A 26785-nucleotide genomic window follows, 5' to 3' on the forward strand; every position below is an offset into this window, starting at 1 on the left:
AGGGAGCGGATGGGTCACAGGCGTGCTTGGCCGCCGTGGGGTCGTGTAGAGCAATCTGGATGCTAATGCTGTGTCTTTTCCATGCAGAGACGATGGGTTTAAATGTGGCTGTGACTGGACAAAAGCCATACTAAGGTAAGCACCGCGTTGCAGCGTAACCGGCGTGATAGAGTGTGCCCTGGCGCTGTGTGCGGCTTATACGATGACATCAGTGTTCCCGGCTCTGTACAAAAAGAACACAGAATGGGACCTAATACAATGGTTAAAAGAAACAGAGAAAATCCCTGCGCCTTAGGAGCAGCTATAGCAAATGTGAACAAGAATGTATCACCAATCACATTCAAAGAGGATAGACATACAAAATATTTGGGTACACACTCTCAGTAGAGCTCCATACATAAAACACAGAGTTGATGGTACCAAAGGGGAATCTTCATATAATAATGGATAGTGTTCCTAAAATCTTCTAACTAGGATGAGTTCTATGGGTCTCCGTGAGTTCAAATCATGAGAGAGGAGGAAAGAGGAGGGAAAGTCTCAGTTCATATGATATGATAAGTCCAATACTAAATGTATGTCTTATATAGGGAATCCTAATCCTTCCTCCGTATGGGTAGTGATCACTTTAAGGTTCTATGAGATCACCCTCGTGGTAAACAGTAGCTGTGTGCTCACAATGTTCTTACATGAAGCCCTTCAGTGAAATACTCAAAGGTTTCTTTTTCCGTCACCAATGTCAAAAAATGATGCAAGAAAATGCTCACATGAAAGATGATGTGGATTTTCACATAAAGGTTTCTTTTCCGATCCTCCCTGATTCCTTCAGATTTTTCCTCGTGATTTCCAAAGTGGAGCCACAAGAAGTAAAACAGAAGGAAGGGGTTAATTCCATACAATACAAGTTAGATATTGTCCTGTCGGGGGTACCCTTATAGTTATGGGATAAGTGCGGAGGAATACTTCTATGGGGTCACCCGTTCAGTGAGACCAAATAGAAACACTCAGTAAACGGGTGACCCCATAGAAGTATTCCTCCGCACTTATCCCATAACTATAAGGGTACCCCCGACAGGAGAATATCTAACTTGTATTGTATGGAATTAACCCCTTCCTTCTGCTTTACTTCTTGTGGCTCCACTTTGGAAATCACGAGGAAAAATCTGAAGGAATCAGGGAGGATCGGAAAAGAAACCTTTATGTGAAAATCCACATCATCTTTCATGTAAGCATACATGTGAGCATTTTCTTGCATCATTTTTTGACATTGGTGACGGAAAAAGAAACCTTTGAGTATTTCACTGAAGGGCTTCATGTAAGAACATTGTGAGCACACAGCTACTGTTTACCATGAGGGTGATCCCATAGAACCTTAAAGTGATCACTACCCATACGGAGGAAGGATTAGGATTCCCTATATAAGACATACGTTTAGTATTGGACTTATCATATCATATGAACTGAGACTTTCCCTCCTCTTTCCTTCTCTCTCATGATTTGAACTCACGGAGACCCATAGAACTCATCCTCGTTAGAAGATTTTAGGAACACTATCCATTATTATATGAAGATTCCCCTTTGGTACCATCAACTCTGTGTTTTATGTATGGAGCTCTACTGAGAGTGTGTACCCAAATATTTTGTACAGAATGGGACCTGGCAGTCTAATTTATCTAATGGAAAACGTGCAGACGCTGTAACGCAAGCTGCCCTGTTATTGGTGTAGGGGTGCCCGGGAGTTGGGGCAGCGGTGTAGGGGTGCCCGGGAGGTGGGGCAGCGGTGTAGGTGTTCCCGGGAGTTGGGGCAGCGGTGTAGGTGTTCCCGGGAGTTGGGGCAGCGGTGTAGGGGTTACTGGGAGTTGGGGCAGCGGTGTAGGGGTGCCCGGGAGGTGGGGCAGCGGTGTAGGGGTGCCCGGGAGGTGGGGCAGCGGTGTAGGGGTGTCCGGGAGTTGGGGCAGCGGTGTAGGGGTGCCCAGGAGTTGGGCAGCGGTGTAGGGGTGCCCGGGAGGTGGGGCAGCGGTGTAGGTGTTCCCGGGAGTTGGGGCAGCGGTGTAGGGGTGCCCGTGAGTTGGGGCAGCGGTGTAGGGGTGCCCGTGAGTTGGGGCAGCGGTGTAGGGGTGCCCGTGAGTTGGGGCAGCGGTGTAGGGGTTACTGGGTGTTGGGGCAGCGGTGTAGGGGTTACTGGGAGTTGGGGCAGCGGTGTAGGGGTGCCCGTGAGTTGGGGCAGCGGTGTAGGGGTGCCCGTGAGTTGGGGCAGCGGTGTAGGGGTGCCCGTGAGTTGGGGCAGCGGTGTAGGGGTGCCCGTGAGTTGGGGCAGCGGTGTAGGGGTGCCCGTGAGTTGGGGCAGCGGTGTAGGGGTTACTGGGAGTTGGGGCAGCGGTGTAGGGGTTACTGGGAGTTGGGGCAGCGGTGTAGGGGTTACTGGGAGTTGGGGCAGCGGTGTAGGGGTTACTGGGAGTTGGGGCAGCGGTGTAGGGGTTACTGGGAGTTGGGACAGCGGTGTAGGGGTGCCCGGGAGTTGGGGCAGCGGTGTAGGGGTTACTGGGAATTGGGACAGCGGTGTAGGGGTTACTGGGAGTTGGGACAGCGGTGTAGGTGTTCCCGGGAGTTGGGGCAGCGGTGTAGGGGTTACTGGGAGTTGGGGCAGCGGTGTAGGGGTGCCTGGGAGTTGGGGCAGCGGTGTAGGGGTGTGGGAGTTGGGGCAGCGGTGTAGGGGTGTGGGAGTTGGGGCAGCGGTGTAGGTGTTCCCGGGAGTTGGCGCAGCGGTGTAGGGGTGCCCGGGAGTTGGGGCAGCGGTGTAGGGGTGCCCGGGAGGTGGGGCAGCGGTGTAGGGGTGTCCGGGAGGTGGGGCAGCGGTGTAGGGGTGCCCAGGAGTTGGGCAGCGGTGTAGGTGTTCCCGGGAGTTGGGGCAGCGGTGTAGGTGTTCCCGGGAGTTGGGGCAGCGGTGTAGGGGTGCCCGGGAGTTGGGGTAGGGGTGCCCGGGAGTTGGGGCAGCGGTGTAGGGGTTACTGGGAGTTGGGGCAGCGGTGTAGGGGTTACTGGGAGTTGGGGTAGGGGTGCCCGGGGGTTGGGGCAGCGGTGTAGGTGTTCCCGGGAGTTGGGGCAGCGGTGTAGGGGTTACTGGGAGTTGGGGTAGGGGTGTCCGGGAGGTGGGGCAGCGGTGTAGGGGTGTCCAGGAGTTGGGCAGCGGTGTAGGTGTTCCCGGGAGTTGGGGTAGGGGTTACTGGGAGTTGGCGCAGCGGTGTAGGGGTGCCCGGGATTTGGGCAGCTGTGTAGGGGTGCCCGGGAGGTGAGGCAGCGGTGTAGGGGTGTCCGAGAGGTGGGGCAGCGGTGTAGGGGTGTCCGGGAGTTGGGGCAGCGGTGTAGGGGTGCCCGGGAGTTTGGGGCAGCGGTGTAGGGGTGCCCAGGAGTTGGGCAGCGGTGTAGGTGTTCCCAGGAGTTGGGCAGCGGTGTAGGTGTTCCCGGGAGGTGGGGCAGCGGTGTAGGGGTTACTGGGAGTTGGGGCAGCGGTGTAGGGGTTACTGGGAGTTGGGGCAGCGGTGTAGGGGTTACTGGGAGTTGGGGCAGCGGTGTAGGGGTTACTGGGAGTTGGGGCAGCGGTGTAGGGGTGCCCGGGAGTTGGGGCAGCGGTGTAGGGGTGCCCAGGAGTTGGGCAGCGGTGTAGGTGTTCCCGGGAGTTGGGGTAGGGGTTACTGGGAGTTGGGGCAGCGTTGTAGGGGTGCCAGGGAGTTGGGGCAGCGGTGTAGGGGTGCCCGGGAGTTGGGGCAGCGGTGTAGGGGTGCCCGGGAGTTGGGGCAGCGGTGTAGGGGTGCCCGGGAGGTGGGGCAGCGGTGTAGGGGTGTCTGGGAGGTGGGGCAGCGGTGTAGGGGTGTCCGGGAGGTGGGGCAGCGGTGTAGGGGTGCCCGGGAGTTGGGGCAGCGGTGTAGGGGTGCCCAGGAGTTGGGCAGCGGTGTAGGTGTTCCCGGGAGTTGGGCAGCGGTGTAGGGGTGCCCGGGAGGTGGGGCAGCGGTGTAGGGGTCACTGGGAGTTGGGGCAGCGGTGTAGGGGTCACTGGGAGTTGGGGCAGCGGTGTAGGGGTCACTGGGAGTTGGGGCAGCGGTGTAGGGGTTACTGGGAGTTGGGGCAGCGGTGTAGGGGTGCCCGGGAGTTGGGGCAGCGGTGTAGGGGTGTTCGGGAGTTGGGGCAGCGGTGTAGGGGTGTCCGGGAGTTGGGGCAGCGGTGTAGGGGTGCCCGGGAGTTGGGGCAGCGGTGTAGGGGTGCCCAGGAGTTGGGCAGCGGTGTAGGTGTTCCCGGGAGTTGGGGTAGGGGTTACTGGGAGTTGGGGCAGCGGTGTAGGGGTGCCCGGGAGTTGGGGAAGCGGTGTAGGGGTTACTGGGAGGTGGGGCAGCGGTGTAGGGGTGCCCGGGAGGTGGGGCAGCGGTGTAGGGGTGCCCGGGAGGTGGGGCAGCGGTGTAGGGGTGTCCGAGAGGTGGGGCAGCGGTGTAGGGGTGTCCGGGAGTTGGGGCAGCGGTGTAGGGGTGCCCGGGAGGTGGGGCAGCGGTGTAGGGGTGCCCGGGAGTTGGGCAGCGGTGTAGGGGTGCCCAGGAGTTGGGTAGGGGTGCCCGGGAGGTGGGGCAGCGGTGTAGGGGTGTCCGGGAGTTGGGGCAGCGGTGTAGGGGTGCCCAGGAGTTGGGCAGCGGTGTAGGGGTGCCCGGGAGTTGGGACAGATCCTCCCCCATCGTGGGCAAAGGCTAAAAGAGAGTCTATACAGTACATTTCCTCCTGTTGCTCCCCCGGCTACAGTGAGAGGCACCAGCATGGTGGGGCCGCCTGGCTGCATTGCACGTGTGCTATGAGTACAGAGGAAGTGAAGGAGCGCTCCGCCCTCAGCCGCATATCCCTTTCTGCCAGACTTCTGTATGTTTGATGCTGTTCGGAGGACAGGTCTGCTCAGAAACATGTACAGACCTCAGGTTATGCGCTAGTCACAGGTATATGCCGGGAGAGACGTCCTGTAGGTAGGACGTATCAGAGGCATATGCTGGACACGTGTGCTGTGGCGTTACGCTCTGGGTGCAGGGTACATACATGTACCTCAGGTTATGCGCTGGTCACCGGTATATGCCGGGAGAAACGTCCTGTAGATAAGACGTATCAGAGGCATATGGTGGACACGTTACGCCCTGGGTGCAGGGTATGTACAGAAGGAGAAGGCGGCTCTCAGCGTCTGTGTATTTATCACACCTCACCGGATTAATGAAAGTTTAGAGCTGGTAAATCCTGGCTGAGCGCACGGCAGCTGCTGAGCTGTATTACTGGCGCTGATAGGCATCACCTCCTGTCCGTCCATCACACCCACCCGTCCTGTATATACCCGCACAGTACAGAGGGGGCTTTATATACCCGCACAGTACAGAGGAGACTTTATATATACCCGTACAGTACAGAGGAGACTTTAATATATACCCGCACAGTACAGAGGGGGCTTTATATACCCGCACAGTACAGAGGAGACTTTATATATACCCGTACAGTACAGAGGAGACTTTAATATATACCCGCACAGTACAGAGGGGGCTTTATATACCCGCACAGTACAGAGGAGACTTTATATATACCCGTACAGTACAGAGGAGACTTTAATATATACCCGCACAGTACAGAGGGGGCTTTATATACCCGCACAGTACAGAGGGGGCTTTATATACCCGCACAGTACAGAGGAGGCTTTATATACCCGCACAGTACAGAGGAGACTATATATACCCGCGCACTACAGAGACTTTATATATACCCGCACAGTACAGAGGTGGCTTTATATACCCGCACAGTACAGAGGTGGCTTTATATACCCGCACAGTACAGAGGGGGTTTTATATACCTGCACAGTACAGAGGGGGCTATATATACCCGCACACTACAGAGACTTTATATATACCCGCACAGTACAGAGGGGGCTTTATATACCCGCACACTACAGAGGGGGTTTTATATACCCGCACAGTACAGAGGGGGCTATATATACCCGCACACTACAGAGACTTTATATATACCCGCACAGTACAGAGGGGGCTTTATATACCCGCACACTACAGAGGGGGTTTTATATACCCGCACAGTACAGAGGAGGCTTTATATACCCGCACAGTACAGTGGGGGGGGGCTTATGTCTGCAGCTTCCTGTGCTGTGTTACACCCGCCTGTCCTGTGTATACCCGTGCAGTACAGAGGGGGCTTATGGCGGCAGTTTCCTGTGCTGCATCACGCCCACACGATCGCCCAAGAAAACGATGAGAGTCTTGGTGCAGGGTGTATAAGAGGATGGACAGCAGACCGGCCATTGTATAGGTTACAGCGTGCACCACGTATAATATAGGGATGGGTGCGAGGTGACAACACACAAGCTGATGAATGAGAGCTGACGCGTTTCGTCCAAACATCTCATCCTATGAAGGAGCGTTTCCTCTGTGGCAGTGTTGGTATATAGCATGCGATGGGTCACTGATCAGATATATACAGGACTCCCAGAGGGATTAGTAGGGAAGCATGCTGCCTTATATCTGGAGGAACGCTCTGTCCTGTGTCAGCGTGTTACATACACAGACTGCACCTGGATAGAGTAACATTGGCCCTCATTCCGAGTTGTTCGCTCGCAAGGCGAATGTAGCAGAGTTACACACGCTAAGCCGCCGCCTACTGGGAGTGAATCTTAGCTTCTTAAAATTGCGACCGACGTACGCGCAATATTGCGATTACAAACGAGTTAGCAGTTTCTGAGTAGCTTCAGACTTACTCTGCCTGTGCGATCAGTTCAGTGCTTTTCGTTCCTGGCTGACGTCATAAACACACCCAGCGTTCGCCCAGGCACTCCCACCGTTTCTCCGGCCACTCCTGCGTTTTTTCCGGAAACGGTAGCGTTTCCAGCCACACGCCCCTAAAACGCCGTGCATCCGCCCAGTAACACCCATTTTCTGTCAATCACAATGCGAACGTCGGAGCGATGAAAATGCCGTGAGTAAACTTACTTTCATCATTGTAAAGTTACTTGGCGCTGTCGCAGTGCGAACATTGCGCATGCGCACTAAGAGAATTCTCACTGCGATGCGATGACAATCTCCGAGCGAACAACTCGGAATGAGGGCCATTGTACAGTACTTACTACAGATACACAATAATGCATTTTACAAACCAGCACATTAATCATAAGCTTCAAGAGGGGGAGATGTATCAAACATTGGAGAGAGATAAAGTAGCTGTCATATCACAGGCTGTGTTTAAAAAATAACAGTTAGGAGCTGATTGGCTGGTACTTTATCTCTCTCCACTTTATCTCTCTGCAAGGCTTGATAGTACTGCCACATATTGCAGCCAGGTACTGTCCCTGTCTTTACGTGGTTATGTGTAGTGACACTCTGCCCTTTCCCTATCTCTATGTAGATACACTAGGTACTCTGCGCTGTCCCTGTCTATATGTAGATACACTAGGTACTCTGTGCTGTCCCTGTCTATATGTAGATACACTAGGTACTCTGTGCTGTCCCTGTCTATATGTAGATACACTAGGTACTCTGCGCTGTCCCTGTCTATATGTAGATACACTAGGTACTCTGCGCTGTCCCTGTCTATATGTAGATACGCTAGGTACTCTGTGCTGTCCCTGTCTATATGTAGATACACTAGGTACTCTGCCCTTTCCCTATCTCTATGTAGATACACCAGGTACTCTGCGCTGTCCCTGTCTATATGTAGATACACTAGGTACTCTGCGCTGTCCCTGTCTATATGTAGATACACTAGGTACTCTGTGCTGTCCCTATCTATATGTAGATACACTAGGTACTCTGCCCTTTCCCTATCTCTATGTAGATACACCAGGTACTCTGCGCTGTCCCTGTCTATATGTAGATACACTAGGTACTCTGCGCTGTCCCTGTCTATATGTAGATACACTAGGTACTCTGTGCTGTCCCTGTCTATATGTAGATACACTAGGTACTCTGTGCTGTCCCTGTCTATATGTAGATACACTAGGTACTCTGTGCTGTCCCTGTCTATATGTAGATACACCAGGTACTCTGTGCTGTCCCTGTCTATATGTAGTTATGTGTGTAGTGAGGCACGGTGCCTCGTACTATCTGTCTCCCACTGCTGCCACCCTCTGCGTGCCTGATCATCTATGTCTCCTGTTCCCGCAGCCCGGATGCCAGTTACAGTATCGCCGGCTCTGCGGACGGCACCGTCTTCGTATGGAACACACGGACCGGATTGCTGGAGAGGAGCCTGACTGGGGAGCACAGGTCAGGACAGAGCCTCATGCCTCATTACTGCTTCTCTTCCTCCTGTGTGACGTTCCATTACTCACTGTAACAACCTGCATGTCTCGCCCTCCGCTAGTGCACCCAGGCACTGCAGCCTCATTACCCTAGGGATACCGCCATAGCTGCGTGCTAATTACACCGTGTGGTCTGAACAGGGAAATCATTTCTATCCGGTGCATTCATTGTACAATCAGTATTATGTGGAAGTAACCTGTAAAGAGAAATTGGGATGCACTGTGTTCTGAGGGGGAACCGAGTACTCCCAGCTGGCGTGAAAATATCTGCTGAGAAAATATTAATGAGGAGCAATTCTCACTCTCACCAGCAGAGTGCGCCACATCTGCAGGATTTGTGACCCTCGCTGCCTCTGATTGGTTGGTAATGTATCACAGAGGCAGCAGGAGAAGGTTTCCTGGGTCATACAGGGAGAGACATCCAAGTAACACAATGTCAGGAAATACTCCAAGGACTTTGTGTAAATGTCATGACAAGTGGGCAGACCCCTCCCCCCTCCCGTAATAGTTTAATGGCGCACACGGCGCTTCCTGACTTTGTGAGGTTATGTAAATATATGTAATATCTGTGCGGCTTTGTCCTGATGGCTGGCTGTGGTTTACCTAACTGGCCCCCAGTGCCTCTCTCACCATTATTGTATGCCCAGTGGTTAGCATTGCTGCCTCACAGCACATGGGTCTTGGGTTGGATTCCAGCCAAGGACCTATCCGTGTTGTGTTTGTATGTTTTCCCCTCGCCTGCGTGAGGTTTCCTCCGGTTTGCGTTAAAATAAGTGACTGAATAGTATTTAATAATATTTGAACATAATATTTTATTGTAAAGTTGTTTTTTTATAAGAATATAGAATAAAGGAACCCTTGTAGCACAGCAGGGAATTACTATAGTCAGTATCCGTTACACGTGAGTAACGGTAATGTCCTCGTATGGCCTGGAAGACAATGATTGGGTACTTACTGAGGTGTTTATACTGTCTGTCCTTTGCTCCGCAGTGCACCGGTGAACGCCGTGGCGTGGTCAGCATCCGGGGATTACGTGGTCAGCGTGGATCGTGGGAAGAAAGCCGTGCTCTGGACTCAATACTGAATTTTTTTTATTTTTCGACACACTACACCAAAGAGGGCACATTGTTAGAGTAAACAGATCTGCGAAGGACGCCACGTCCCGCAACTGCGGCATTCTTTATCTGCTAATGTGCCTTTGTGAAAGGGAGTAACGCAACATTTGTAGGCCTCATACCAGTATTTTGTAAGAGCCCCCATGTAGTGGGCAATATCTCACCTGCTCTGACTTGCTCCCTCTATTGGTGGCTTACTGAAGCTCCCTCTATTAATGACTTACTGAAGCTTCCCTATTGGTGGCTTACTGAAGCTCCCTCTATTGGTGGCTTACTGAAGCTCCCTCTATTGATGACTTACTGAAGCTCCCTCTATTGGTGGCTTACTGAAGCTCCCTCTATTGGTGGCTTACTGAAGCTCCCTCTATTGGTGGCTTACTGAAGCTCCCTCTATTGGTGGCTTACTGAAGCTCCCTCTATTGGTGGCTTACTGAAGCTCCCTCTATTGGTGGCTTACTGAAGCTCCCTCTATTGGTGGCTTACTGAAGCTCCCTCTATTGGTGGCTTACTGAAGCTTCCTCTATTGGTGGCTTACTGAAGCTCCCTCTATTGGTGGCTTACTGAAGCTCCCTCTATTGGTGGCTTACTGAAGCTCCCTCTATTGGTGGCTTACTGAAGCTCCCTCTATTGGTGGCTTACTGAAGCTCCATCTATTGGTGGCTTACTGAAGCTCCCTCTATTGATGACTTATACCCCTTTTACACTCGCACTCCCGGGATGCGTCCCGGGATGCATTCCCGGGACTGACCCCTTTCACACTGCACTAAGACCTGGGATCGACCCGGGACAGCCCCATTTACACTGATCCCGGGATATCCCTGCAAATGCATAAGTATGTCATTAGAAATGGCCTTGGGCTCAGAAAAGATGACCATCTTTTCTGAGCCCAAGAAAGCTCCAATCCGAGTCCTTTTAACAGTCCCGGGATAGTGAATCCCGGGACGGACCCTTTCACACTACACAGCTTCCCGGGACGGTCCCGGGACCAACCCTGGTCGAGACCTGGGTTGAAATCCCGGGATGCTCGACCCGGGAAATTGTCCCTGTACCCTTTCACACTGACAAAAATCCCGGGATGATGCGCGTTCACGTGCAAAATCCCGGGATTTTCATGCGAGTGTAAAAGGGGTATTACTGAAGCTCCCTCTATTGGTGGCTTACTGAAGCTCCCTCTATTGATGACTTACTGAAGCTCCATCTATTGATGGCTTACTGAAGCTCCCTCTATTGGTGGCTTACTAAAGCTCCCTTTATTGATGACTTACTGAAGCTCCCTCTATTGGTGGCTTACTGAAGCTCCCTCTATTGATGACTTGCTGAAGCTCCCCCTATTGGTGGCTTACTGAAGCTCCCTCTATTGGTGGCTTACTGAAGCTCCCTCTATTGGTGGCTTACTGAAGCTCCCTCTATTGGTGACTTACTGAAGCTCCCTCTATTGGTGGCTTACTGAAGCTCCCTCTATTGGTGGCTTACTGAAGCTCCATCTATTGGTGGCTTACTGAAGCTCCATCTATTGGTGGCTTACTGAAGCTCCCTCTATTGATGACTTACTGAAGCTCCCTCTATTGGTGGCTTACTGAAGCTCCCTCTATTGACGACTTACTGAAGCTCCATCTATTGGTGGCTTACTGAAGCTCCCTCTATTGATGACTTACTGAAGCTCCCTCTATTGGTGGCTTACTGAAGCTCCCTTTATTGATGACTTACTGAAGCTCCCTCTATTGGTGGCTTACTGAAGCTCCCTCTATTGATGACTTACTGAAGCTCCCCCTATTGGTGGCTTACTGAAGCTCCCTCTATTGGTGGCTTACTGAAGCTCCCTTTATTGATGACTTACTGAAGCTCCCTCTATTGGTGGCTTACTGAAGCTCCCTCTATTGATGACTTACTGAAGCTCCCCCTATTGGTGGCTTACTGAAGCTCCCTCTATTGGTGGCTTACTGAAGCTCCCTCTATTGGTGGCTTACTGAAGTTCCCAGTACTGATAAGTCAGTGGTCGTTATTAAAATATTCACTAGGACACAGCGCACAGTGTTAACCAATCACAGGCTCTTTTGACTAAAATAGCAGACACAGCCTAATCGCTAGAGGGAGCTTCAGTAAGGTGGTCACTGCTGCTACATAGGGCTCTGACTGGGCAGATGTCCCCCCCCCAGCTGGGGCATTCATTATCCACGCAACCACCTCACCCAAAGGGAGCTGTTTCATGTCTGCATTTGCTGTTCTTCAGAATGAATGTTGTATATCTTTAGAACAATCCGCTGGATTCTCTGTGTCCAGATTATTCTGGTGGCGGCATTGGTTTATTTAGGTATATTCGTAATACACGCAACTCTTACCAGACACACGTGAGATACATGTGTGATGTTCCAGCTTGCCGCATCACAGGACTGGGTCACTATTCTGTGTCTGTGACTATCACGCGGAATACACGCTTATTTCTTTTATTTTTGCACCACTTTCCTGCCTGTGCTGGGTACACGGACACGTGTGGTGGGATCGTGTATAATGTCTCATCCTAAAAGTGTGCCATTTGTAGCCAAAGATTATTCATTTACACCTTCTACCCACAACTCAGGTGCCATTCCTTCCTTCTTCCTCACCTTGTATGATACCGTCTGGGGATAGGACCATGTCTGTTACTGCAGAAACTCCCTCCAGAGGTGGGTGCTGCTGCATCCTCTCTAGCGCCTGTTACCGGAGTCATGGGCGCAGTAATAGAGATGCAGCCTCATACATCTATCCTCAGTACGCCACGCAACGCGAGAAGCCTGGCGCGAGTGAGGCGCCAGGTCCCGTGCAACTCTGCTAAAATCTGGCGTCGTCTTGGTCCAACGCGACAGATGCACTGTACAAATTACCAAATTAATAATCTCCTGGTGCGTCCTATCCATAACGGCGTTGCAACTAAGGTGCATTTTTTTGCAACAAAACAAAGACGTACAATTTCTAACAGAGTCCTGGCACGCTGAGAGGGGCTGTTCATTGCAGGCCACCTACCAGTCACCGCCCGGGAAAGCGCATCTCTTTGCCGCTCCATTTCTGATGCTGTTTGAGGCGTACGCAGCAGCCCCCTTTGTGCGTACTCAGGGTAACGCATGTACCGTAGGGAGATTCCGGGTTTTCCCACATGCGCAGAAGCAAATAATCGCTGAACAGCGTGTACATCGGAATTGCGCTCTCCCTGCATGCGTACTTATGCCGGAGACTAGCACAATACCTGATGTCTTACCCAGAAAGTGCCAGTGCGCCCAGCACCAAACCAGTCCGGCTTTATTTCCAGGGTTTCCTGATCACGTTTACGGAGTGCCATGTTACAGTCCGCTGCGTCGTGCCATATATCCAGTGCCTTATGCCATAAAGCAGTTTACAGATGTATTAATTTATTTGTGGATTAGGAGCAGACTTGGAGATATTTATTAATCTTAAAGTTAAGACCACTCCTCGGGATGACTCTTACCTAATGCCGGATTAATCACCGTAATGTATTCTGGTTGTGTAAGAGAGAGGCCGTTTATCACTTGCATTTATTAATGTGCCGCTTCATCAGCTCTGCCTGTGATGGACGATACATTCTACAGTATTTAGCGCTGTCCAAGCTGAGATATCAGGGTTTTATGCTGCATAGACATCCACCTGGCGTATTTCTATCTTCTCACTTTCTCCCCCCCATGTAACATTACGGAGGGCTCCAGCCCCTTGAACTGTCCCATCTTCTCTCTTGTGGCTAGCACTATGGAGGGGTCCCATCAAATTCCCCATCTGTAGCATTAGAGAGGGGTTACGTCTTCTCCCTAGTGTCTAGCATTATGTAGGGGTCCCATCTTCTCCCTGGTGTCTAGCATTATGTACGGGGTCCCATCTTCTCCCTGGTGTCTAGCATTATGTAGGGGGTCCCATCTTCTCCCTGGTGTCTAGCATTATGGAGGGGTCCCATCTTCTCCCGGGTGTCTAGCATTATGTAGGGGGTCCCATCTTCTCCCTGGTGTCTAGCATTATGGAGGGGTCCCATCTTCCTGGTGTCTAGCATAATGGAGGGGTCCCATCTCCTCCCTGGCGTCTAGCATTATGGAGGGATCCCATCTCCCTGGTGTCTAGCATTATGGAGGGGGTCCCATCTTCTTCCTAGTGTCTAGCATTATGGAAGGATCCCATCTTCTCCCTGGTGTCTAGCATTACAGAGGGGTCCCATCTTCTCCCCGGTGTCTAGCATTATGGAGGGGTCCCATCTTCTCCCTGGTGTCTAGCATTATGGAGGGGTTCCAATCTTCTCCCTGGTGTCTAGCATTATGGAGCGGTCCCATCTCCTCCCTGGTGTCTAGCATTATGGAGGGGTCCCATCTTCTTCCTGGTGTCTAGCATTATGTAGGGGGTCCCATCTCCTCCCTGGCGTCTAGCATTATGGAGGGGTCCCATCTTCTCCCTAGTGTCTAGCATTATGGAAGGATCCCATCTTCTCCCCGGTGTCTAGCATTATGGAGGGGTCCCATCTTCTCCCTGGTGTCTAGCATTATGTAGGGGGTCCCATCTCCTCCCTGGCGTCTAGCATTATGTAGGGGTCCCATCTTCTCCCTGGTGTCTAGCATTATGGAGGGGTTCCAATCTTCTCCCTGGTGTCTAGCATTATGGAGGGGTCCCATCTTCACCCCGGTGTCTAGCATTATGGAGGGGTCCCATCTTCTCCCTGCTGTCTAGCATTACGTAGGGGTCCCATCTTCTCCCTGGTGTCTAGCATTACGGAGGGGTCCCATCTTCTCCCTGGTGTCTAGCATTACAGAGGGGTCCCATCTTCTCCCTGGTGTCTAGCATAATGGAGGGGTCCCATCTCCTCCCTGGTGTCTAGCATTATGGAGGGGTTCCAATCTTCTCCCTGGTGTCTAGCATTATGGAGGGGTTCCATCTTCACCCTGGTGTCTAGCATTATAGAGGGTTCCCATCTCCTCCCTGGTGTCTAGCATTATGTAGGGGGTCCCATCTCCTCCCTGGCGTCTAGCATTATGGAGGGATCCCATCTCCCTGGTGTCTAGCATTATGGAGGGGGTCCCATCTTCTCCCTAGTGTCTAACATTATGGAAGGATTCCATCTTCTCCCTGGTATCTAGCATTACAGAGGGGTCCCATCTTCTCCCCGGTGTATAGCATTATGCAGGGGTACCATCTTCTCCCTGGTGTCTAGCATTATGGAGGGGTCCCATCTTCCTGGTGTCTAGCATTATGGAGGGGATCCATCTTCTCCCAGGTGTCTAGCATTACGTAGGGGGTCCCATCTTCTTCCCGGTGTCTTTCATTATGGAGGGGTCCCATCTTCTTCCCGGTGTCTAGCATTATGGAGGGGTCCAATCTTCTCCCCGGTGTCTAGGATTACGGAGGGGTCCCATATTCTCCCAGGTGTCCAGCATTATGGAGGGGTTCTCAGCTTCTCCTTGGTGTCTAGCATTATGTAGGGGGTCCCATCTTCTCCTTGGTGTCTAGCATTATGTAGGGGGTCCTATCTTCTCCCTGGTGTCTAGCATTATGGAGGGGTCCCATCTTCTCCTTGGTGTCTAGCATTATGGAGGGTTCCCATCTTCTCCCTGGTGTCTATTATTATGGAGGGTTCCCATCTTCTCCCCGGTGTCTAGCATTATGGAGGGGTCCCATCTTCTCCCCGGTGTCTAGCATTACGGAGGGTTCCCATCTTCTCCCTGGTGTCTCTCATTATGGAGGGGTCCCATCTTCTCCCCGGTGTCTAGCATTATGGAGGGGTCCCATATTCTTCCCGGTGTCTAGCATTACGGAGTGGTCCCATCTTCTCCCTGGTGTCCAGTATTATGGAGGGGTCCCAGCTTCTCCTTGGTGTCTAGCATTATGGAGGTGTCCCATCTTCTCCCTGGTGTCTAGCATTATGGAGGGGTCCAATCTTCTCCTTGGTGTCTAGCATTACGGAGGGTTCCCATCTTCTCCCTGGTGTCTAGCATTATGGAGGGGTCCCATCTTCTCCCCGGTGTCTAGCATTACGGAAGGGTCCTATCTTCTCCCTGGTGTCCAGTATTATGGAGGGGTTCCCAACTTCTTCTTGGTGTCTAGCATTATGGACAGGTCCCATCTCCTCCCTGGTGTCTAGCATTATGGAGGGGTCCCATCTTCTCCTTGGTGTCTAGCATTATGGAGGGGTCCCATCTTCTCCCTGTGTCTTGCATTATGGAGGAGTCCAATCTTCTCCCCGGTGTCTAGCATTACAGGGGGGGTCCCATCTTCTCCCTGGTGTCCAGTATTATGGAGGGGTTCCCAGCTTCTCCTTGGTGTCTAGCATTATGGAGGGGTCCCATCTTCTCCCTGGTGTCTAGCATCATGGAGGGGTACCATCTTCTCCCTGGTGTCTAGCATTATGGAGGGGTCCCATCTTCCTGGTGTCTAGCATTATGGAGGGGATCCATCTTCTCCCAGGTGTCTAGCATTACGTAGGGGGTCCCATCTTCTTCCCGGTGTCTTTCATTATGGAGGGGTCCCATCTTCTTCCCGGTGTCTAGCATTATGGAGGGGTCCAATCTTCTCCCCGGTGTCTAGGATTACGGAGGGGTCCCATATTCTCCCAGGTGTCCAGCATTATGGAGGGGTTCTCAGCTTCTCCTTGGTGTCTAGCATTATGTAGGGGGTCCCATCTTCTCCTTGGTGTCTAGCATTATGTAGGGGGTCCTATCTTCTCCCTGGTGTCTAGCATTATGGAGGGGTCCCATCTTCTCCTTGGTGTCTAGCATTATGGAGGGTTCCCATCTTCTCCCTGGTGTCTATTATTATGGAGGGTTCCCATCTTCTCCCCGGTGTCTAGCATTATGGAGGGGTCCCATCTTCTCCCCGGTGTCTAGCATTACGGAGGGTTCCCATCTTCTCCCCGGTGTCTAGCATTACGGAGGGTTCCCATCTTCTCCCTGGTGTCTCTCATTATGGAGGGGTCCCATCTTCTCCCCGGTGTCTAGCATTATGGAGGGGTCCCATATTCTTCCCGGTGTCTAGCATTACGGAGTGGTCCCATCTTCTCCCTGGTGTCCAGTATTATGGAGGGGTCCCAGCTTCTCCTTGGTGTCTAGCATTATGGAGGTGTCCCATCTTCTCCCTGGTGTCTAGCATTATGGAGGGGTCCAATCTTCTCCTTGGTGTCTAGCATTACGGAGGGTTCCCATCTTCTCCCTGGTGTCTAGCATTATGGAGGGGTCCCATCTTCTCCCCGGTGTCTAGCATTACGGAAGGGTCCTATCTTCTCCCTGGTGTCCAGTATTATGGAGGGGTTCCCAACTTCTTCTTGGTGTCTAGCATTATGGACAGGTCCCATCTCCTCCCTGGTGTCTAGCATTATGGAGGGGTCCCATCTTCTCCTTGGTGTCTAGCATTATGGAGGGGTCCCATCTTCTCCCTGATGTCTTGCATTATGGAGGGGTCCAATCTTCTCCCCGGTGTCTAGCATTACGGGGGGGGTCCCATCTTCTCCCTGGTGTCCAGTATTATGGAGGGGTTCCCAGCTTCTCCTTGGTGTCTAGCATTATGGAGGGGTCCCATCTTCTCCCTGGTGTCTAGCATCATGGAGGGGTACAATCTTCTCCCTGGTGTCTAGCATCATGGAGGGGTCCCGTCTTCTTCCTGGTGTCTAGCATTATGGAGGGGTCCCATCTTCTTCCTGGTGTCTAGCATTATGGAGGGGTCCCATCTTCTCCCCGGTGTCTAGCATTATTGAGGGGTCCCATCTTCTCCCCGGTGTCTAGCATTATGGAGGGGTCCCATCTCCTCCCCGGTGTCTAGCATTATGGAGGGGTCCCATCTTCTCCCCGGTGTCTAGCATTATGGAGGGGTCCCATCTCCTCCCCGGTGTCTAGCATTATGGAGGGGTCCCATCTTCTCCCTGGTGTTTAGCATTATGGAGGGGTCCCATCTTCTCCCCGGTGTCTAGCATTATGGAGGGGTCCCATCTCCTCCCCGGTGTCTAGCATTACAGAGGTGTCCCATCTTCTCCCTGGTGTTTAGCATTATGGAGGGGTCCCATCTTCTCCCCGGTGTCTAGCATTATGGAGGGGTCCCATCTCCTCCCCGGTGTCTAGCATTACAGAGGTGTCCCATCTTCTCCCTGGTGTTTAGCATTATGGAGGGGTCCCATCTTCTCCCCGGTGTCTAGCATTATGGAGGGGTCCCATCTTCTCCCTGGTGTCTAGCATTACAGAGGTGTCCCATCTTCTCCCTGGTGTCTAGCATTATGGAGGGGTCCAATCTTCTCCCCGATGTCTAGCACTATGGAGGGGTCCCATCTTCTCCCTGGTGTCTTGCATTATGGAGGGGTCCAATCTTCTCCCCGATGTCTAGCACTATGGAGGGAAACTCATGGTCAAGTGAATGGATTAACTGTACTTAATATGTAACTTTTCTAATCTTACTCCTGATTTCCCATCTCCTGAGTTATGTGGGAATATCACTGTTGGACTTGGGATATGAGAAAACAAAATTCCATCTAACCAGCAAAACACGGAGACCTCTACAATGGTCAGGCAGACTTGTTACATTCCCCTAGAGGAACAGAGATGAAATCATTCATAGCTGTGTGTTATATTTGTGATAAGAAGAGTTGCGCTGTTGGTGGTGATCCATTTTCCCATCATCTAGCGAAACGCGTTGGGTCACAGGACACAGCATTTCCACTCATGTTTACTGTCACTTTATGAAGATACATATATTGGTATAGTTATGTGTCTTAGTTTTCTGTGTGTATATCGGTGTCTCTTACAATTGCTGGCTAATTGTAACGTTTGTTAACCTCTAATTGTCCTTTTCTTAAATATCTGAATGTTTTGGATTTTATTTTTTAATCTTTCAAAGAAAAATAAACAAAGTAAAATGTTTTCTTGGGCTTTCTGACGTAATGTCGTAATGTTCTTAGGGTTTTTTTTTTTATATGACATTCTTGGTACTGAATTATGTTTTTATTATGTGTGTGGATTTTTTTTAATTCACATTTTTTTATTAAAGGAGAAGATCATCTTTTATTACTTGTTTATAGAGAAAAAAAATGATAGAAATTAATTCATGCCAGAACTACAGGAGACTACGGGTTTCTGATATCCAGTTTGGGATAAATGGGTGACCAAACCGTAGCAAAATGGTGCAAGTTTGCCCAAAGTGTATTTATTACACTCAAAGGTGAGTGTAATTACTGCATGTGACAAAGACACTTTAACACTTACTGTACAGATAGGCGTCTACTCTCACTTATCCTCAAATAGCCCCATTAGGGGGGTCATTTTGAGTTGATCGCTAGCTGAAAATGTTTGCTGTGCAGCGATGATGCAAAAAAAGGCACTTCTGCGCATGCGTATGTGTCGCAATGCGCACGCACGACGTAGTTTCACAACGACCGATGTAGTTTCACACAAGGTCTAGCGAAGCTTTTCAGTTGCACTGCTGGCCGCAGAGTGATTGACATGAAGTGGGCGTTTCTGGGTGTCAACTGACCGTTTTCAGGGAGTGTGCGGGAAAACGCAGGCGTGCCAGGAAAAACGCAGGCGTGGCTGGACGAACGCAGGGCGTGCTCGTGACGTCAAATCCGGAACTGAACAGTCTGAAGTGATCGCAAGCGCTGAGTAGGTCTGAAGCTACTCGGAAACTGCACAAAATTATTTTGCTGTCGCTCTGCGATCCTTTCGTTCGCACTTCTGCTAAACTAAAATACACTCCCAGTGGGCGGCGGCATAGCGTTTGCACGGCTGCTAAAAACAGCTAGCGAGCGATCAACTCGGAATGACCCTCTTGGTGCGTTATATGCAGCTGCGGTGTGCAACAAGGACACAAACACTGATAAGACACAAAACGACACACCATGCTTCACGACACGCAACATTGTGCTTAGTCTGAAACTTTATACCAACCCTATTGAGACAAAAATACTGATCCTAAGGCCGGGGCCAGTAGAAGTGAGACGCAGATGCCAAAAGTTTCTGGAGAAATTCAGCAAAAATGATTACATTAAGGGCCTAATTCAGCATGGATCGTTAATCAGAGAAATTGCCATTGTCTGCGAGTAGAAAGGCGCCGCCCGACATGGAAGAGTCTTTACCGTCTGAAGAAATGTGAGTAGGTCTGATGCTTCCACTAATCTGCGACTGAGACGGGCTGGACGTGGTCCGCGCTGATGTCAGAGACCCTCCCAAAAAAAACGCCTGGGCACGCCTACATTCTTTTTAACACACCCAGAAAACGGCAGATTTCCGCCCGGAAACGCAGGACTCCTGTCAGTCAAACAGTGGCTGCGTTGCAGTTACGATCTGTACACAATTTCTGTTACCATTACCCCTCCCGTGCGCAATGCGAACACTACGCATCCGCAGTCATTCAATAATTGCTCATTTGCAATTTCTCTGAATAGTGATCCATGGTGAATGAGGCCCTAAGTAAATTCTGCTTATCTGTCATCCGTAGGGTCAGTCACGTGGTGGGGGATGGGGCTGTACTTATGTGTCATCCGTAGGGTCAGTCACGTGGTGGGCGACGGGGCTGTACTTATATGTCATCCGTAGGGTCAGTCACGTGGTGGGGGATGGGGCTGTACTTATGTGTCATCCGTAGGGTCAGTCACGTGGTGGGCGACGGGGCTGTACTTATATGTCATCCGTAGGGTCAGTCACGTGGTGGGGGATGGGGCTGTACTTATGTGTCATCCGTAGGGTCAGTCACGTGGTGGGGGACGGGGCTGTACTTATATCTCATCCGTAGGGTCAGTCACGTGGTGGGGGACGGGGCTGTACTTATATCTCATCCGTAGGGTCAGTCACGTGGTGGGGGACGGGGCTGTACTTATGTGTCATCCGTAGGGTCAGTCACGTGGTGGGGGACGGGGCTGTACTTATATCTCATCCGTAGGGTCAGTCACGTGGTGGGGGACGGGGCTGTACTTATATCTCATCCGTAGGGTCAGTCACGTGGTGGGGGATGGGGCTATACTTATATCTCATCCGTAGGGTCAGTCACGTGGTGGGGGATGGGGCTGTACTTATATGTCATCCATAGGGTCAGTCACGTGGTGGGGGATGGTGCTGTACTTATGTGTCATCCGTAGGGTCAGTCACGTGGTGGGGGATGGGGCTCTACTTATGTGTCATCCGTAGGGTCAGTCACGTGGTGAGGGATGGTGCTGTACTTATGTGTCATCCGTAGGGTCAGTCACGTGGTGGGGAATGGGGCTGTACTTATGTGTCATCCGTAGGGTCAGTCACGTGGTGGGGGATGGGGCTGTACTTATATCTCATCCGTAGGGTCAGTCACGTGGTGGGGGATGGGGCTGTACTTATGTGTCATCCGTAGGGTCAGTCACGTGGTGGGGGATGGGGCTGTACTTATATGTCATCCGTAGGGTCAGTCACATGGTGGGGGACGGGGCTATACTTATATGTCATCCGTAGGGTCAGTCACGTGGTGGGGGACGGGGCTATACTTATATGTCATCCGTAGGGTCAGTCACGTGTTGGGGGACGGGGCTATACTTGTATGTCATCCGTAGGGTCAGTCACGTGGTGGGGGACGGGGCTATACTTGTATGTCATCCGTAGGGTCAGTCACGTGGTGGGGGATGGGGCTGTACTTATATGTCATCCGTAGGGTCAGTCACGTGGTGGGGGATGGTGCTGTACTTATGTGTCATCCGTAGGGTCAGTCACGTGGTGGGGGATGGGGCTGTACTTATGTGTCATCCGTAGGGTCAGTCACGTGGTGGGGGACGGGGCTGTACTTATATGTCATCCGTAGGGTCAGTCACGTGGTGGGGGATGGGGCTGTACTTATATGTCATCCGTAGGGTCAGTCACGTGGTGGGGGACGGGGCTGTACTTATATGTCATCCGTAGGGTTAGTCACGTGGTGGGGGACGGGGCTGCACTTATATGTCATCCGTAGGGTCAGTCACGTGGTGGGGGATGGGGCTATACTTGTATGTCATCCGTAGGGTCAGTCACGTGGGGGATGTGGCTGTACTTATATGTCATCCGTAGGGTCAGTCACGTGGTGGGGGATGGGGCTGTACATATATGTCATCCGTAGGGTCAGTCACGTGGTGGGGGATGGGGTGCACTTCTGTTTGTCCACATATTATGCTTGGTAGCCGCCAGCTCTGGTTTCACCTACAACATTGTCCATAAATAATTTGATTGGGTCCTGAACCACCCACCTGTGGCACCCCTACAAGTGCGCCGTGGCACCCACTTTGAGTACTACTGTTGTAGTTGATTAATATCCTCCTCTAGTAAAATATTTCCAGCAACAGGGTATAAGACTAATGGGTTCTTCCATTGGCGTTTCTGTAAGGGGTTCTGCACACATTGCACCCATATTTTAATACTCACCTCTCTGGAGTCCAGCGATGGGTGCTGCAGTCGCAGCAGAAATCTTTATAATGGTCGCCGCACATGTGCAGTAGTGAATTTGGTCTCCATAAGATGGTGGGCGCCATGTTTACGGAGACATGCGCAGTAGACTCCGGCACGATGCCTGAGACTGCTGTGCAGAGGAGAGGGCTACCTGGAGTTTGCACAGGGGTGACCTCCTCTGTTAAAACGCACCCGAGTTCAGCATCTGGCAGGAATTGATCTGCAGGTCTGTGTTGCATAACGGGGCAAGGCCACGTGCATGTAGGAGTAACTGCCCTGTACCAAATGAGATTTGGGAATGAGCGAATATTACAGCTAAGCTCCTCCAGTCCCAATGTACCCGGACTGATGATATTACCCCGACCAATGCTGTTGTAAAGTCCGGGGGTAGTCTGTCGGGGAGGGGCAAGAAACGATGGGAGATCGGAGGCTAGAAGTGTACCGAACGTTACTTTTATTATCACCCTAATTCCAGTTCCAGCTCTCCACAGTGCTCCGCTCACTCTCCACTTCCCCAGCATTCAGGCCTACTTCCTCCATGCCAGAGTTCCCTCCAAAACTCAGACATGGGCGTCGCCATGACACTTGCGATCAGCTGACCACATATTCCACAGACACTGTAGCGGTCACCTGACTCTGCACTCCAATCTGCTGCTGTTTACTGCTAGGACAGGAATTGGTAAAGCAGAGGTCATCTGACCAGATCCTCCAATCACCGCTCTCCAGGGGGAATATAAGGATTGTACAGACAGGCAGCAAGTGTTTTGAACAACATCGCTTCAGAGCTACATCCTGGGCTCCAGACTTCTGTTTCTATTAGTTTGTTCATAGTCTGTATTCTTGCCAGTTCCAGCCTGACTCAAGTGACACCTATTGTTTCCAGCTCAGCACAGTGTCATCATCGGTTCCAGATCGCTAGTCACATCATTTGTTCCAGACCAGTGTTAGAAGCACCATCGGTTCCAGCCCGATATTAGAAGCACCATCGGTTCCAGTCTGATATCAGAAGCATCATCTGTTTCAGCCTGATATCCACATCATCAGTTCCAACTTGATATCTGTATCATTATCTCCAGTCCTGTCTACATCCAGTGCCACTCAGCTCTACCATCTGAGATATTCTGGTGCAGTGCCAGGGGACCCAGCCCGAGGGCCGTGACCTACACGTTGGACGCATCTAAGTCTAAATTTCCTTGTGGGAGTCCCTGGTGAAGACTGCCGACGTTTTAGACTCCACGCCTCTGATCCGGGGGTTTTTCAACCCCCCACTACTAGTCAGTCTCCTGCTTCTGCTCAATCATAAGAATTACCTCCAGCCGCCCAGCTTTCTCTATCAAGCTTCCACCAGAGCTACAGCCGGGAACACATAAGACCCCGGTCCTGACAGGCGGTATATTTGCTAAGCGCAGATTCTCTGCAGTCATTATATTGAATGCAGAACCATACCGGCATTATTACTACCTTCTTATATCCTGCGCCCAAGACGGACAGAAATTGGTGGCTTTGCAAACTGGACGCTTAGTAAAACAAAAACCTGGTCCCTCTGAGCTCTCTGGCCCCGGGGATTCCATCCAGCTATCCTCTATCCAGGAGAAGCGACCCAAAGAGATGAGGCCGAAGTACCAGCACAAATATAAGTGCGTATACGGAATGATCTTTACACCTAACACGAGTATAGGGATTTGGTAATATATATACCGATGGACGGGATGCCAGCCGTCAGAATACCAACCGCCCCCAAAAAGTACCCTAACCCTCCCCTGCCTCTTACCCTGACCCTAACACTCCCCAGTGGTGCCTGACCGTAACCCTACCACGTACGTGCCTAACTTTAACCCCCCCCCCCCCCCCCGGTACCTCACCACCGCATTCCAGTCCCTGCACCCTAACCCCCTTTCTAATGCCTAAAGATAACCTCCCACATTCTGTGGCAGGACGCTAGCAAATCCTGCTAAAAGTTCGGGATTCCTTGTGTCGGTATTTTGACGTCGGGATCCCGATCTCTGACGGGATTTTGATGTCGGTATTATGCTGTTGGTTGGGATTCCGGCATCTGTATTTCGGTCCCGGGATCCCATCCGGCGGCAATGTAAGGTATAGTATAGGTCATACTATGCGCCGCGTTTACATCGCTACCGATGATCGTAGCTTTGAAACAATGTTTTTGTAGCAGAAATAGTAATTTATACTAAACCTCGCTGTTGTAGCATTAATTACTATCACCATTAGAGATCCACCGGACAGCCGCCGTTCATCGGCCTTTCTATATGGGACGCAGCAATGGGAATCGGCGTTCTATTTTACTGCACTAATAACGTTTGATATAATTTGTGGGTTGCGCTGACGTTATGGCACCTTGTCTTGTCGTTAGAGTGTGAAAACTATCCCGGGCCAGAATAATGGGGTATTAGGACTTATACGTGTTCCATTGCTGTCTGGGTGCATAAATGTGTGTTCTCCTGTGTCACCCTCTGACTATTCCTTCCCCCCCGTGAATGTAAGCAGGGCCCTCCTCCCTCATGTTCCTTCCCCCACCCTATCCTTACCCGCAGCAACACTGGCACATGTAACAGACAATGGGCACAGGAGCGCGGTTTGTGTTTCGGCTTTGTACTGTTCGCTGGGGTGCATTGTATGGTGCTTTCTGTATTGGTGATTATGTCGCCTCTTGTATGCCGCTGTGAAAATAATAATAACTGGTGGTTGCTGTGCAGCAGGCGGGCCACAGGATGCCTGAACGTCCTTTATTCATCCTACGAAATCAGGCGCGCGTCCTGGAACCGGCTCTGAGTATTATTCTCTATTTATTATGCAATAGAAGCTGCAGGCAAAGCGGAGGGAGCGAGCGGATGTAGCGACGGCTTCGTTCTTGTATAATTTTATAGAATGCACTTGATAAACGTTACCTCAACACTGATTGGTTGCCACGGGCAACTTCTCCACTGGCTCACTTCTCCACTCTTTTCACTGCTTCATGAATACACCTCAATGAAGCAATTGGGATATTAGCCAGATCTGTATTCTCTCCACCAGTCAGCAGATGATACATAGGAGACTTTTCTGTTTCTTGTATCAACATAGCAATAAACCGTATCCCCCCCCCAGGCTCTCCTATAAGTGTAGTCACAGAACGGTCCTTTGTTTCGCCACACAAGATGGCTGGTCTGGGTGAGCTGCCACGTCCCGTGCAGCTCTGCTAACGTCGGACATCTTTTTTTCTGAACACCGCACCCCCTGCACCGTTATAATTACACTTGTCTCTCCGGTGTCCGCTGCAGGCAGAAATCACTGGGAAGATGGAGTAGCGGCCATTTTCCCGGTGATTTGCACATGCACATTATTAAGATGTCCTTGAGAACAAATCAGGGGCGCCATGTTCCCGGAGACCTGCACAAAGCCACAGTGTACAGCGCTGCGGCTGCTGCCAGAGAGGAATGGCCCCGCACAGAGCCTGCTTGTGTACTTTCTCCTCTTCTAGGGGGACATGTACTAAGCAATGATGAAAGCGGATAAGTGAGCCAGTGGAGAAGTTGCCCATGGCAACCAATCAGCTGCTCTGTATACTTTGATAGCATGCAAATTATAAATGTTACGTCAGTGCTGATTGGTTGCCATGGGCAACTTCTCCACTGGCTCACTTCTCCAGTTTTATCACTGCTTAGTGCATCTCATCCTTAATCCGCTCCTGGTTCGTAACAACATAAGTCGTCATTCATCAAGACCACAAGGATGAGATTTCGACTTACCTGGTCGCTGCAGTTCCAGTGCATCTTCTGGGGCCTGGTGGTCATGTGATTATCACTTCCGGCAACGATCTCTGAGGGATAGGCGGTTTTGGTGAGTATATCAACCCTTTACCTGATCTGTATCCTAACCCTCCCCCTGGTGACTAAGCCTAATCCCCCTACACCCCCCCCTCCCCGCAGCCTGACCCTAGCTTCCTCTACTAATCCTAACCTCCCTCTAGTGCGTAACCTTAACTGTCTACACTCTGAATATGTCGTCATAGTGCCTGTCCACATATTGAACCATGTCGCCATTCTAGAGTCCGTCGACGATGTGACTGGATCGCCATCTCCCCTTCTCATCCGTGCTTGCAGCTTGTTCCCATTCTTGGTTACAGGACTGTTTTGGGGAGCCGCTCCTTCTGCTAGAGGTCCCTCCAAGCGTTTCCTCTTTCCACAAATTTATCAGATTACCGGGACCTCTTCCTGACCTCCCGATATTATTCTACCCGATGGCGACCATGTTCCTCCTATCCTCTCACATTTTTCCTTTCTACACTAAATCCCCGTCTCGTTTTGTTTTCCGTAGTAACGACCTGCAGAAATTGCTGACACTACGTACACAATGGTTATTAATAGTGATCTGTCCCATGTCCGCTGTCTGTGAATTATCATTATTCCGTAGATGAGTTGCAGAAGTCCGGGGATCACTGAGTGGTCGTGTCGGTGGGTGGTCCGATGTGACCCAGCTGTTGTCTCCTTCTTCCGGCCTCATTGCAGCCCCTGGCCGGAGGATGACTGCGCACAGACCGCCCGTGTCATTTACATACTGGGATTGGAAATTCAGAAAGACTCCGGTCTACGTAGTTTCATAAATGCTACTTGTATTTTATCCTGGGGTAGGGCCTCCAATATGAAAGTCTCGGGTAAATTTACTAAGATTCGGGTTTGGTTGAGTCAGCATTCTCCTGTGAGTTTGGCCTGTTTTTGAAACAAAGAGATTTACTAAAGCCAAACACAGGTGTAAAAATATGATCCAAATAGAAATAGACAACCAAATATGTAAACAGAAGGCGATAGACCAATAAGGGGACCCCAACTCCCGAGTATACCCCAGGCCTGGGCTGAAGTCCGGGCCTATCCCCCGCACCCCTGACCGGCGGGTGCAATGTTGATCGTGTAAACGTAGAATGAAATATTGTCCATTACAGTGGAACTACAGGTCACAGCAAGCTTGCCTTGCATGCCGGCACTCAGAGAGCC

The 26785-nt window shown here is 51.3% G+C and overlaps 1 protein-coding gene across 1 annotated transcript in view; it reads left to right on the forward strand.

Moving 5' to 3' along the window:
• ATG16L2 (autophagy related 16 like 2) overlaps window positions 1-9752 on the forward strand; it is a 135078-nt gene extending 125326 nt beyond the window's left edge. The window contains exons 16-18 of the mRNA XM_063950904.1: window positions 88-135; window positions 8172-8273; window positions 9299-9752. Coding sequence (XP_063806974.1) covers window positions 88-135; window positions 8172-8273; window positions 9299-9392 — 244 coding nt within the window. The 3' untranslated portion in view covers window positions 9393-9752. The remainder of the gene's footprint in view (window positions 1-87; window positions 136-8171; window positions 8274-9298) is intronic.
• The last annotated feature ends 17033 nt before the right edge of the window (window positions 9753-26785 follow it).

This window comes from Pseudophryne corroboree, chromosome 2 (assembly GCF_028390025.1).
Source record: "Pseudophryne corroboree isolate aPseCor3 chromosome 2, aPseCor3.hap2, whole genome shotgun sequence".
Taxonomy (NCBI): Eukaryota; Metazoa; Chordata; class Amphibia; order Anura; family Myobatrachidae; genus Pseudophryne; species Pseudophryne corroboree.